This window comes from Papio anubis, unplaced genomic scaffold (genome assembly GCF_008728515.1).
Source record: "Papio anubis isolate 15944 unplaced genomic scaffold, Panubis1.0 scaffold278, whole genome shotgun sequence".
Taxonomy (NCBI): domain Eukaryota; kingdom Metazoa; phylum Chordata; class Mammalia; order Primates; family Cercopithecidae; genus Papio; species Papio anubis.
The window spans coordinates 5,234-18,165 of record NW_022162869.1 but is presented as its reverse complement, the minus strand read 5'-3'; the positions used below and the strand labels follow the sequence as shown (position 1 = coordinate 18,165).

The following is a 12,932-nucleotide window of genomic DNA, read 5'->3' as shown; positions in this document are numbered from 1 at the left end:
ATTACAGGCGTGAGACACTGCATCCAAACCAATTTTTTTTTTTTTTTTTGAGATGGAGTCTTGCTCTCTCACCAGACTGGAGTGCAGTGGCACAATCTCAGTCACTGCAACCTCCACCTCCAAGGTTGAAGCGATTATCCTGCCTCAGCCTCCTGAGTAGCTGGAACTACGGGCACGTGCCACCATGCCCAGCTAATTTTTGTATTTTTAGTAGAGACAGGGTTTCACCATGTTGGCCAGGATGGTCTTGATCTCTTGAGCTCATGATCTGCCTGCCTCGGCCTCCCAGAGTGCTGGGATTACAGGTGTGAGCCACCGCACCAGGCACAATTTTCTTAACATATCTTTTGAAGAGCAAACGTTTTTAGTTTTGATGAAGTCCAGTTTATATATATTTTTTTCCTACAGTTTGTTCTTTTTGTGTCCTATCTTTGTTTACTTTAAGGTTGGAAAGATTTTTTTTTTTTTTTTGAGATGGAGTCTCGGTCAGTCACCCAGGCTGGAATGCAACGGCACAATCTCAGCTCGCTGCAACCTCTGCCTCCCAGGTTCAAGCGATTCTCCTGCCTCAGCCTCCCAAGTAGCTGGAATTACAGGTGCCGGCCACCACGCCTGGCTAATTTTTGTATTTTTAGTAGAGACAGAGTTTCACCATGTTTGTCGGTCTGGTCTCGAACTCTGGCCTCAAGTGATCCACCTGCCTCAGCCTCCCAAAGTGCTGAGACTGCAGGTGTGAGCCACCACACCCAGTCCTGAAAAGCCTTTATCTCAGTGTGGGCACCACTGTGACTGACCTTAGGGTGTGTTCCCCCAAACCCCTGAGCTGTGGTGGGGGCAGGGACTGGGTCTACGTTGCTCCCCACCACACCCACCCTGCAGGGCCTTGTGCCTCGCCCACAGGAGCCACTCACGGGACACTTACGGAGCACTGAAGCAAACCGGGCACAAATTGAACCATCTCCAGCTGTGTGGTTCACTGTGTGAAACACAAAGTCAACAAGGCCTTTGACCTCCAGGCAGGAAATGTCAATGAGAAAGATGCAGCTTCCAGAAACACTTGGCAGGGACCCAAAAGCCTTTTAACCAGTGCCCCTGACACTGACTTCTGACACTTTGATTCTAATTTACTTTGGCAAGAGTGAGCAATTGACTACAGGAATGTTAATTTCACTTTTCATCACTTTTCATGCACTGTTCCTATACCTACACACTACCAATAGGGGCGCTATCGGTGTTGGGGGCTGGACTCCAGCACTGCAGAACATTTGACATCCCTGACACCCCCTCCTTGTCTGTGACATCCTCCACTAGGATGAGGTGACTGAGCCACTCACCTCCAGCTCAGAATATTAGGGGATACCAAAAAGCTCAGTAATTAAGACAAAAAGTTAATGCAATATTATTTTAATTTATTTTATTTTTTATTTATTGATGTTTTTGAGACCGAGTTTTGCTCTGTCGCCCAGGCTGGAGTGAAGTGGCACGATCTTGGCTCACTGCAACCTCTGCCTCCTGAGTTCAAGCAATTCTCCTGTCTCAACCTCCCCAGTAGCTGGGATCACAGGCACGTGCCATCACAACTGGCTAATTTTCTTTCTTTTTTTTTTTTTTTTTTTAGACAGAGTTTTGCTCCTGTTGCCCAGGCTGGAGTGCAGTGACGCGATCTTGGCTCACTGTAACCTCTGCCTCCCAGGTTCAAGTGATTCTCCTGTCTCAGCCTCCCTAATTTTTGTATTTTTAGTAGAGACAGGGTTTCACCATGTTGGCCAGGCTGGTCTCAAACTCCTGACCTCAGGTGATCTGCCTGCCTCAGCCTCCCAAAGTGCTGGGATTACAGGCGTGAGCCACCATGCCTGGCCAATATTATTTATCTTGATTGCTAAGTTTTTGATGCCTTCCCTTAAATGCTGCACTCCAGGTGACTGTCTCACTTCCCTCACTCTGGTCACTGCCCCACTCACAACACCCTGTGTTTCCCAACCCCCTGGTCATCTGAGAAGCCCTGGGAGTCATATAAGCCTCAGTCAATATGAATGGCATCTTTAGCCATGCCATTTTACACATCAGGAAACAGGCAGGGAGAGGCATGTGTCTCTCCCCTAACCCACCTGCTCAGGAGGGTCCTCAGGCTCAAAGAATCTCAGGCTACAGGGAGGTCAGAATGGACACAGAAGGCGACCGGCAGGTTCTTTGTCCTGCCTAGATGCAGTGGGTACATGGACTCAGCTTCAGAAGCAACGAAGGTTTGGGAGGCCGAGGCAGTCGGATCACAAGGTCAGGAGATCGAGACCACGGTGAAACCCTGTCTCTACTAAAAATACAAAAAATTAGCCAGGCGCGGTGGCGGGTGCCTGTAGTCCCTGCTACTCAGGAGGCTGAGGCAGGAGAATGGCAGGAACCTGGGAGGCGGAGCTTGCAGTGAGACGAGATCGCGCCACTGCACTCCAGCCAGGGGGACAGAGCGAGACTCCGTCTCAAAAAAAAAAAAAAAAAAAAAAAACAAAAAACAGAAGGGACGAAGGGGATGGCACTGGAGGGGAAGGAAGGAGAGAAGCGAGTATGCCTGGGCCATCCACACCCAGCTTGGCCCAACCCTCCAACCTCTGGAAGGGTTCCTTAGTTCTCGGGTCCACTACTATTAAGCATCTGCTCTGTGTCAGGCACACGGGAAGCATTAGAGTCACAGACATGACATACCCAGCTGACCCCTGAGTCTGATGGTGAATTCACACATGAAACATGACGCAACATGGGTTGCAGGGGCACATGTGCAAAGGGTATTATGGAGCAGATGGGAGGGAAACCCGCCTGGCTTGGAGAGTGGAGACTGAGACTTCCTGGAACACTTAGCTGAGTCTTAGGGAATGAGTGGGAATAACACAAGCAGGGGGTGGCTGTGAAGGGTGCTTCAGGCAGAGAGGACGGCATGAGCAAAAAGGCCAGGAGGTGGGATGCTTTGGGGGTGGAATGGAGTGGGGTGAGAGCGGGGATGAAGGGGGCTGGTGATGAAGACAATGGGAGCTATGGAGACAGGTGTTCATGGCAGGGAGTTGGAAAGAAATGGGGGAAGAAACGAGCTGGCAGGGCGGGCTGAAGATGGCCCACCTCTCCTTAGCTGGTAGCGCCTGGTCCAGGTTGCCACCAGCTGCCTTCCTCCCAGGAAAAGTGCAGAGGTGAACTTATGTTCTCTTGGGAAAGATGCTCCTGACAGTCATTGGGTACCCATGGTATGCCAGGCAGGGCCTCTACTAAGGCTCCCACAGACACCCTCTCCCTTCCAGCCCAGCCCTGAGCACACTGCCTGTGTGGGGAGGGAAGAGTTAAAGGCTCCTTCCCCAGTCACCTGCCATCTGGTCTTGCCCCCTGCTTCCTCCCCACTTGTGAAAATGGGATGATGGGATGCCTCCAGGTTCTTTGGCTCTACTTGGACCCTCCTGAATCTGGGTCAAACTTGGAGTCACATCGAGGAAGCAACATATATGGCTTTGACTGGACTGCCTCTTGTCACCCACCTCTACTGGGAACCAGGGAAGAGATTAAGGACAAAACAAAGCTATTGGACAGATTTGTAGGATGTATTAATAATATTATGCCACCAGTGAACAAGCTGTTTTTGTCTCATGATTAAAATAAACAAGTCCTTTTTCTGTTTTGACAGTAATTTGGGAAAATATGCATAGTATGGATACTGGTGAAAATGTACCATATGGCTGGGTGTGGTGGCTCAGGTTGGTTATGGTGGCTCATGCCTGTAATCCTAGTACTTAGGGAGGCTGAGGTGGATCATTTGAGCTCAGGAGTTCCAGACCAGCCTGGCCAACATAGTGAGACTTCATCTCTTAAAAAAAAAAAGTACCAGCCGGGCGCGGTGGCTCAAGCCTGTAATCCCAGCACTTTGGGAGGCCGAGGCGGGTGGATCACGAGGTCAGGAGATCGAGACCATCCTGGCTAACATGGTGAAACCCCGTCTCTACTAAAAATACAAAAAAAAACTGGCCGGGCGTGGTGGCGGGCACCTGTAGTCCCAGCTACTCGGAGGCTGAGGCAGGAGAATGGCGTGAACCTGAGAGGCGGAGCTTGCAGTGAGCGGGGTCGTTACCCTGCACTCCAGCCTGGGTGACCTGGCTGGCCGAGAGAGACTCCGTCTCAAAAAAAAAAAAAAAAAAGAGCCGGTGATGGCTCAAACCTGTAATCCCAGCACTTTGGGAGGCGAGGCGAGGCCGGGATCCGCGAGGTCCAGGAGGGTCGAGAGACCATCCTGGCTAACGGTGAAACCCGTCTCTACTAAAATCATAGCCCGAGGCCGAGGTGAAAGGCGCCTGTAGTCCTTCTCGGGAGGCTGAAGCAAGTCGTGAGGAACCGGGGCCAGACTTACACAGTGAGCTGAGATCCGAGCCACTGCACTCCAGCCAGGCGACAGAAAGCGAGACTCCGTCTCAAAAAAAATTACCATATGACCTGTTACTCTGTCTTCACTTCCCTACATTTTTCAGCTGCTTTTCACAGTACTCTGTCTGTTTTTTGAGACGGAGTCTTGCTCTGTCGCCCAGGCTGGAAGTGCAGTGTGAGATCTCCTTCACTAAGCTCCGCCTCGGTCTCTGCCTCAGCCTCGGTGGCTGAGACCAGCGCCCTTCTCCATTTAATTTTGTATTTTTAGTAAGAGCCCGGGTTTCACTGTGTTAGCAGGGCTCAGTCTTGATCTCTGACCTATCCATCCCATCTCATCTCAAGATAACTGGGCTCCCAGGCTTGAACTCCCTCTCTGTCTGTTATAGACTGCAGGGAAATACTGCAGGAGGCTATCTTTTGAAATTGTTAGGATTATGTGGGTGTTTTTCTTTTCGAGACAGGAGTCTCACTCTGTTGCCCCGAAGCTGGAGTGCAGTGAGATGTGGCTCTGCTCACTGCAGCCTCTTGCCTCCTGGGTTCGCCATTCTCCTGCCTCAGCCTCTGAATGCTGGGACTACAGGCCTGCGCCACCACACCCAGCTAATTTTTGTATTTTAGTAGAGATGAGGTTCATACATGTTAACAGGCTGATCTTGAGCACTCCTGGCCTCAAAGTAATCCACCTGCCTCGGCACCTCAAAATCTTTAGAGACCCAACCATGAAACCACCATGCTTTAACTTTTTATTTTATGTGTTTCTATGTTGTGTAGATTTTCTACAGTATATGCATTATAGGAGAAGTGGTGTACTACAGTGATTAAAAAAGCAGACTATCTGGGTTTGAATCCTGGCTTCCTAACTTGCATATCTTCATGACCTCGGGCAAGTCCTTTATCCTGTCATCCCTCAGTTTCCTCATCCATACAAATGGGGATAATTAATGATGCATATTGGTAGAGTTATAAAGAATTGAATGAGTTTGTAATTTTTTTTTTTTTTTTTTTTGAGATGGAGTCTCCCTCTGTCCCCATGCTGGAGTACAGTGGTGTGATCTTGGCTCACTGCAACCTCCACCTCCCAGGTTCAAGCGATTCTCCTACCTCAGCCTCCCAAGTTGCTGGGATTACAGGCGCACACCACCACGCCTGCATAATTTTTGTATTTTTAGTAGGGATACTAGGCCAACCCATGTTGGCCAGGGTGGTCTTGAACTCCTGACCTCAGGTGATCTGCCAGCCTTGGCCTCCCAAAGTGCTGGGATTATAGGCGTGAACCACCTCGCCTGGCAAGTTCATGCTTATTAACATTCTATTTGCTATGAACGGTGGCTGGCACATTGTAGGCACTATGGAAGTACATTACATAAATGCAAAATTACTTTTATAGTCAGAAATGCAGACCAGCCTGGGTAACACAGTGATACCCCATCTCTACAACAAATGAAAAATTAGCCTGGCATGGTGACCTGCGACTGTGGTCCCAGCTACTCAGGAGGCTGAGGTGGGAGGATCGCTTGAGCCCAGGAGGTTGAGGCTGCAGTGAACTGTGATCATGCCACTGCACTACAGCCTGGGCAATGGGAATGAGATCCTGTCTCAGAAAAAGCACAAGATTTTGTTAATTTAATAATTACCCAAGTAATATATGAATAGAGTCTTTTACAAGGAATAATATAAAAGCGGAAACTTTTTTTTTTTTTTTTTTTGAGATAGAGTCTTGCTCTGTCGCCCAGGCTGGCATGCAGTGGCACTATCTTGGCTCACTGCAATCCCCGCCTCACGGATTCGAGGAATTCTCTGCCTCAGCCTCCCTACTAGCTGGGATTACAGGTGCCCGCCACCACACCTGGCTAAGTTTTTTGTATTTTTAGTATAGACGAGGTTTCACCGTCTTGGCCAGGCTGGTCTTGAACTCCTGACCTTGTGATCCACCTGCCTTGGCCTCCCAAAGTGCTGTGATTACAGGCGTGAGTCACTGCGCCCAGCCGGAAACCTTTTTCAAATAATCCTTGGAGGCAGATTTGTTTACAACCTGTTTGGATTTAGCCTGAGTGCTAAAGCAGGACCGGAAGAGTGAGTGGGTGGCATTCAGGGACAGTCCCTGCCCTGGGCCCCACAGTGGGGGAAAAGGGAGGGGCATGGTCCACTGCTGTGGGTTATTCATGAGCACTGGCTGAACTTGCTGTCCCCAAAGAGCCCCTCTGTGATTTTTTTTGTTTTGTTTTTTAAGCAGGGTCTCCCTCTGTCACCCAGGCTGGAGTGCAGTGGCATGATTACAGCTCACTGCGCAGCCTCAACCTCCTAGGCTCAAGCAATCCTCCCACCTCAACCTCCCAAGTAGTGGGACCACAGATGTGTGCCACCACACCCACCTAATTGCCCAGGCTGGCCTGGATCTCCTAGGCTCAAGTGATCCTCTTGCTTCAGGTTCCCAAAATGCTGAGATTAGAGTCATGCGTCACTGTTGCCTGCCCCCCCGTGATGTTTTCCCCCATGAAGCACAGGCTGAAACCTGGGTCACTAATTTCTCCAGGAACAGGCTAGGCAGAGACCAGACACCCTGACATTCGGTTTGCTAACCTGCCTCCTTGAAACGTGGGCCTGCTTGCCATCTGGCTTGTAGGAGTACTGAAAAAGAGTTTCAGGATCCTCAGGACTACCACTGTGGACCTATGGGGGCCCAGGACTCCCCCAAATAAGGAACAGCTGTTTGAGAGCAAGTGTCATCCCCCGGACATTTGGATGTGTGCCTGAGGGTGTCACGCACCATCCTGCCACCAAGTGTCTTTCAGAGCTGGGAGGACTTGGCGAGGAAGCCCCCGTCCCTGCCAGCCCCGTGATGTGGGAAGACTCTGAGATGTATGTGGCCGCTGCTATCCATTTGGGTCATGCATTCACCTTTTCAGCATTTCCTGACCTGAGCCCTTCTCTGCAGAAGCCTGTGGCCACTGGTGCCAGGAGGAAGACTGTGGGATGGGGAGGCAAGACGTGGGTTTTGGGTGAAAGGTCTTTCAATAAAGGGCAAAGAATTCAAGCTCATTCCTTACTTCACAGGGGCAGCAGCCTGTGGGGAATGAGTCATTGGGATCAGAGCTGAGCAAAGGCCACTACGAGGCTGCAGCCAGGGCTTCCTCAGAGGAGCCTCCCCCCGCCACTCCCGCCAACCTTCAGAGCACACTCTGCTCCCCCTGTGCCCTCCTGGCTCCAAAATGACCACCTCGAAGGAAAAACCCAGGTCACTAATTTTTCCCGGAACACACCAGGTGGAGACGGAATTCAGGAACACCCCTGGGGCACCATGTGGGCTGGTTCTGGAATGCGTTGCCCTTGGGATTTTTTTCTTCCATGATTTGTATCAGTTCCTCTTCAGAGCCAATCATTAACCTTGCTGAGAGCCCTCGCTTGAAAAGCCACAGGAACAAGTGACTGGTTGAGGCTGGAAATGTGGAGGTGGCTCCATGGTGTGCCCAAATCTTCGGCTTCCCCAGACGGAGGAGCTGAGTTCTCAGTCATGGCCTGGCCAGGGTCCCCTGGCAGTGTTTCGGCCTGGGTTCAGCCTCTGGTTGGATGGCAGAGGCCTGGATATGTACGTAGTCCCTCTGCCGTGAGCAGTGCTACCTTCTGAGAGCTGAGTGGGTTGGTGATGGCTGGGGATGGGGGAGCAGCTTTTAGCAGCATTCAGCAGGGTGGAGGGAGTTTAAGGTTTACCCACCCACGACAGCGTGACACCCCCTTTAGGCTGTAAAACACCAGCTGAGTGAGCAGCTCTGCTCTGGGCAGCAGGGGCAGCAGCCCCACCCCTGCCTGGGCTTGGGTCCCCAGCCCATCATTTTTGGATCTGAGGTAGGCCTGGGCTCCTCCAGTTTAACCTCTCAGGCGACAATGAAGCCACTCAGACAGCCCACCCGTACCCCAATCCATCTGGCGCCATCTCTCAGTCTGACCACCTGGCTCAAACGTTGCCCACTCTCAAACGTCAAAGCCTTTGGGACCAGCCTCAGCGCCACCGGCGAAGACCAGCCTGGAGAACCAAAGCCAGGGGACTCTGCTGGGATGGGGTTTGGGAGTGGGCTGTGCACCGCAGTCAGGAATCCCCCACCCACAAGGCCACAGGGACTGTCCCCCGTCCCTGGGGTAACTCTAGCCGGATTAGAGCCCTCCTGTGGCTGTGTCGAGAAAGGGTCGCCCGCGTTTTGGGAGGTGGGATCCTGCAGGGCCGGGGACCCTCCTGGCGCGCTAGCCAGCGCTTAGATAAGTTCAGGTTTATTTATGGGGGGCTGCCACGGGAGGCTTGGTCTCCGGGCGCCGCTTGAGCGTGGCCGAGGCGCCGCTGCTGACCATGACCGCGGGGTAGAGCGGCTCAAGGAAGGCAGTCAGGAAATGATAGAAGAGGCTGGCGCCACCCGCCAGGCCGTAGGACAAGCAGCCGGCGCCGCAGTCGAGCGCCACGCCCAGCGTGCGGTGGTAAGCGCCGTGCAGCACGGTCTGCGCGTTGTCGTGCCACACCAATAACTTGAGCGAGTCCCACTCCAGGCACCACGAGTAGGGGTTGCGGCTCAGCAGGTAGACCACGCTGCGGCGCGGGCGGCCGCCGAGCGGGGAGCTGCGGCGGTAGGTGACTCCCAGGCACACCCACGAATTGGACACCTCCACCTCCCAGTAGTGGTGGCCCTCGGACAGGCCGCGGGAGCACAGCACCTGCGGCCACTGCTTGAAGCCTAGGAAGGGGCCGCCCCCTGTCAGGGGCTCCAGGAGGATCCCCAGGTTCAGCATGGAGCGGGTCTCCTAGAGCAGGAACATCGCCGGCTGTAGTGGGGTCAAAATTCAGGTTGCAGTAACCTGTAGGGTGGCGATGGGGAAGCCGGATCAGCAGCCTTCATTCAGGGCAGGACGCTGGGTTGCAAGGCATTTGCATACAAGTCAGGGGATGCTTCCATCCACGCTCCTGTCCACACACTCAGCCCTATGCTCAGACACAGCCTGGAGGGTGAGTGTGTGCTGCCCAAGGTCGCCCTCCTCCCCCGCCATCAGACCCTAACATCATCTCCCTTTGTATTTGTTCAGGCACACAAGACTGAGTGGGGCCCGGTGAGGTGGCTCATGCCTGTAATCCCAGCACTTTGAGAGGCCAAGGCGGATGGATCACTTGAGATCAGGAGTTCAAGACCAGCCTGACCAACATGGTGAAACTCCATCTCTAATAAAAATACAAAAAAAATGGCAAGACATGGTGGCGGGCACCTGTAGTCCCAGCTACTCGGGAGGCTGAGGCAGGAGTATCACTTGAACCCAGGAGGTGGGGGTTGCAGTGAGCCGAAATGATGCCATTGCACTACTCCAGCCTAGGAGACAGATCAAGACTCTGTCTCACAAAAAAAAAAAAAAAAATGCCAGGCACGGTGGCTCACGCCTGTAATCCCGTAATCCCAGCACTTTGAGAGCTGGTTGAAGAAGCTGAGGCCCACGTCCAGCAGCCGGGTCCAGAGCTCAACCAGGTCTCTGGCAGCTAGGGGAAGCTCTGCGTTTCCTCACAGTTGATGCCCATCAGGGGTTCCATGCAGGCTGAGAACTGCTTCAGTCGGAGGATCTCCTGGATGCAGGGAGGGGCCAGAGGTACCACCTGTTAGCCAGGAACCACACAGATGCCAGGGGCCCAGAGGCCTCCAGAGTCATGGGCCTGTGGAGCAGAAGCTCCCCCTTTCCAAACCTGGGCATCTCCTTTTCCTCCTCCTAGCTGTTTGGACATCAGAGGTCAGGGCTTTGCCAAGGACTTGGCCACTGTGGCCTAGTGTGCATTAGGCAAAGGGGATTTTCAGAAAATGATGGGAGTATTTTAGTTGCGCCTTGAACTGCTTAATAAAAACCATTGCCAAATGCTTCCCATTGTGCACAGGGGACAAGGTGAGCGGTTGCCCTAGACATCTGCCCAGGGTGTGATGGCAGCTTAAAGGAAGCTGGAGTTCCCAAGCACAGGGAACTCCAGTCCAGACCCCGTCCTGAAAAGGCTGCTGCTTGGCCCTACCCGCTACTTACAGCAGCATCAGTCCAGGCTGCAGGGCCAGGCCAGGATTGGGGAAGCCAAAGGGATTTCACGATTCTTGTTTTTTGAGACAGGGTCTTAGTTTGTTGCCCAGACTGGAGTCCAATGGTGCAGTCTTGGGTCACTGCAACCTCCACCTCCTGGGCCGGAAAAGGGATTTCATTCCAGGCTATATAGATTGTTCTGGCCTCACTCTCAGCCACGATCCAGGGAAGTCTGGAGAAACTTAGACTGTGTTAGATGCCTGGAATCCCATGTGTTCCAGGGAAACCAAGGCAGGAAAGTTAGGGTAAGGCTGAGCTCTGAAGTGGAGAAAGCCAAGGGTGTTGGTGCAAGCTCGAGACAGAAGACCTGGAATGGGGAGGCTCCCTGAGGCAGGGGAATGGACACAGTGATGCACCCTAAAGGCTGATCGTGTGTGTGTTTTTTTTTTTTTTTTTTTTTGAGACGGAGTCTCACTCTGTCGCCCAGGCTGGAGTGCAGTGGCCGGATCTCAGCTCACTGCAAGCTCCGCCTCCCGGGTTTACGCCATTCTCCTGCCTCAGCCTCCCGAGTAGCTGGGACTACAGGCGTCCGCCATATCGCCCGGCTAGTTTTTTGTATTTTTTAGTAGAGACGGGGTTTCACCGTGTTAGGCAGGATGGTCTCGATCTCCTGACCTCGTGATCCACCCATCTCGGCCTCCCAAAGTGCTGGGATTACAGGCTTGAGCCACCGCGCCCGGCCTAGTGTGTGTGTTTTTTTTTGAGACACAGTTGCGCTCTTGTTGCCCAGGCTGGAGTGCGATGGTACGATCTCGGCTCACTGCAACCTCTGTCTCCAGGGTTCAAGCGATTTTCCTGCCTCAGCCTCCTAAGTAGGCGCCCGCCACCACGCCTGGCTAAATTTTGTATTTTTAGTAGAGATGGGATTTCACCATGTTGGTCAGGCTGATCTCAAACTCCTGACCTCCGATGATCCTCCCGCCTCGGCTTCTCAAAGTGTTAGGATTACAGGCATGAGCCACCACATCTGACCGAGATCTGACGTGTTTGTGGGTGGAGGGAGAGTGGAAGTTGTGATGGGGCCTGAGCCAGAGGCAGAGGGGTGGGACCTTGCCTGCAGAAGTTGCCGGTCACTTTGGTTGATGAGCAGGGTGTCTCCCTCCAGCTTCAGGAACCGGTTGTGGCTCTGCTGAATAGAGCTGCTCAGTATCCCCAGGGCGGCCGCTTCCTCTTTCTCCACGAAACCCAAGATCTGCATCTGCAGCTGTTCGACCTCCTGGATGATCTCTGAGAAGCGGGTGTTCACCTCACCTCGCATTGGCTGGATCAGTTTCTGGATGTTGTGGGGTGTGTAGAGAGGCGTCTGTGAGCTCCACTCCAGCAACCCGACTGTCACAGCCCGGAGCCCACGTAGGCATCCTATCCCTGCCTGCCTGGTCCCACACCATCCACTCCAAGTCCTGAGAAGTCCCTGCAGCCCGATGCAGGGCGCTGGGGAGCCTGGGCCTGGGGTGGGGTGGGCCAGCCTTATCGAGAGAAAGGCCACCCGGCCCTGGTGCTTTTCACTGTCAGCGGCGATGATCAGCATCTGGTTCTTCACAGTGTCCTGGACCTTTTGAACCTCTACCTGGGGTAGAGTGTTGGGAGAGAGGAGAAGGGGCCCCTGATTCAGAGAAGTGGCCTTGGAGAAGCCCTTCTGCAAACAGGCCCATGTCCGAGCCCAGCAGAGACATCCCCCATGCATTCATCTGCTCAGCTTAATGAGAATGAGAGCCCAGTGCTGGATGGCCCACGGTCTAGCCCTCCGCTTGGAAGGCTGCTCCCACTTGCTGAGAGCCTGTCTCTGTTAGAAGGAATCACGTTATTTGCTCTTGACAGTGATGATCATAGGGTTTCAGGCCACAGGAAGGGGTCTTGGAGAGCTCTGGGAGGCAGTAGGGCCAGGAGGGGCGTAGCAGGTATACAGCCATGTGGGTGCCCTGGGGCAGTGCTGCCAGGCCCCAGTCCCACATAAGCCTATAGTCACTACCTATCCTAGCAACGGGCATTTTCATTGTTATATTACACAACAGTGCGATTCCAAGTGCTGTCCACTAACCACTGCTGGCCCTTAGCAACATAAGCTCATGCCAGGTTGTAAATCAATATAGTCCTTCTTTCACTGACAAAGTCTTCTTTTTTTTTTTTCAGGCAGGGTCTCGCTTTGTCCCCCGGGCTGGAGCACAGTGGTGCAATCTCAGCTCACTGCAACCTCTGTCTGCTTCCCCGGCTCAAGCCATCTTCCCACCTTAAGCCATCTTCCCACTTCAGCCTCCTGAGTAGCTGGGACTACAGGTGTGCACCACCATGCCAGGCTAATTTATCTACTTTTTGTAGAGATGGGGTCTTGCCACGTTGCTCAGGCTGGTCTCAAACTCCAGAGCTCAAGTGATCATCCTGCCTCAGCCTCCCAAAGTACTGGGATTACAGGGGTGAGCCACCACACCCAGCTGTTTTACAAAATATATTTTCTTTTTAGA

The 12,932-nt window shown here is 53.0% G+C and overlaps 2 protein-coding genes across 2 annotated transcripts; both read right to left on the bottom strand.

Moving 5' to 3' along the window:
* Nucleotides 1-8,330: 8,330 nt before the first annotated feature.
* LOC110741524 (tripartite motif-containing protein 65-like) lies at nucleotides 8,331-9,570 on the bottom strand. Its single transcript, XM_021927938.2, has one exon. The coding sequence runs from the start codon at nucleotides 9,160-9,162 to the stop codon at nucleotides 8,653-8,655; it is 510 nt and encodes a 169-aa protein (XP_021783630.1). The 5' UTR covers nucleotides 9,163-9,570; the 3' UTR covers nucleotides 8,331-8,652.
* A 1,813-nt stretch (nucleotides 9,571-11,383) lies between these two features.
* On the bottom strand, nucleotides 11,384-12,661 carry LOC110741523. The gene has a single exon (XM_021927937.1). The coding sequence runs from the start codon at nucleotides 12,155-12,157 to the stop codon at nucleotides 11,405-11,407; it is 753 nt and encodes a 250-aa protein (XP_021783629.1). The 5' UTR covers nucleotides 12,158-12,661; the 3' UTR covers nucleotides 11,384-11,404.
* Nucleotides 12,662-12,932: the final 271 nt, after the last annotated feature.

What these genes read in the sequence shown, in the direction of transcription:
- LOC110741523 (XM_021927937.1), bottom strand. Translation starts at nt 12,157, where the DNA reads ATGCATGGGGGATGTCTCTGCTGGGCTCGGACATGGGCCTGTTTGCAG.
- LOC110741524 (XM_021927938.2), bottom strand. Translation starts at nt 9,162, where the DNA reads ATGCTGAACCTGGGGATCCTCCTGGAGCCCCTGACAGGGGGCGGCCCC.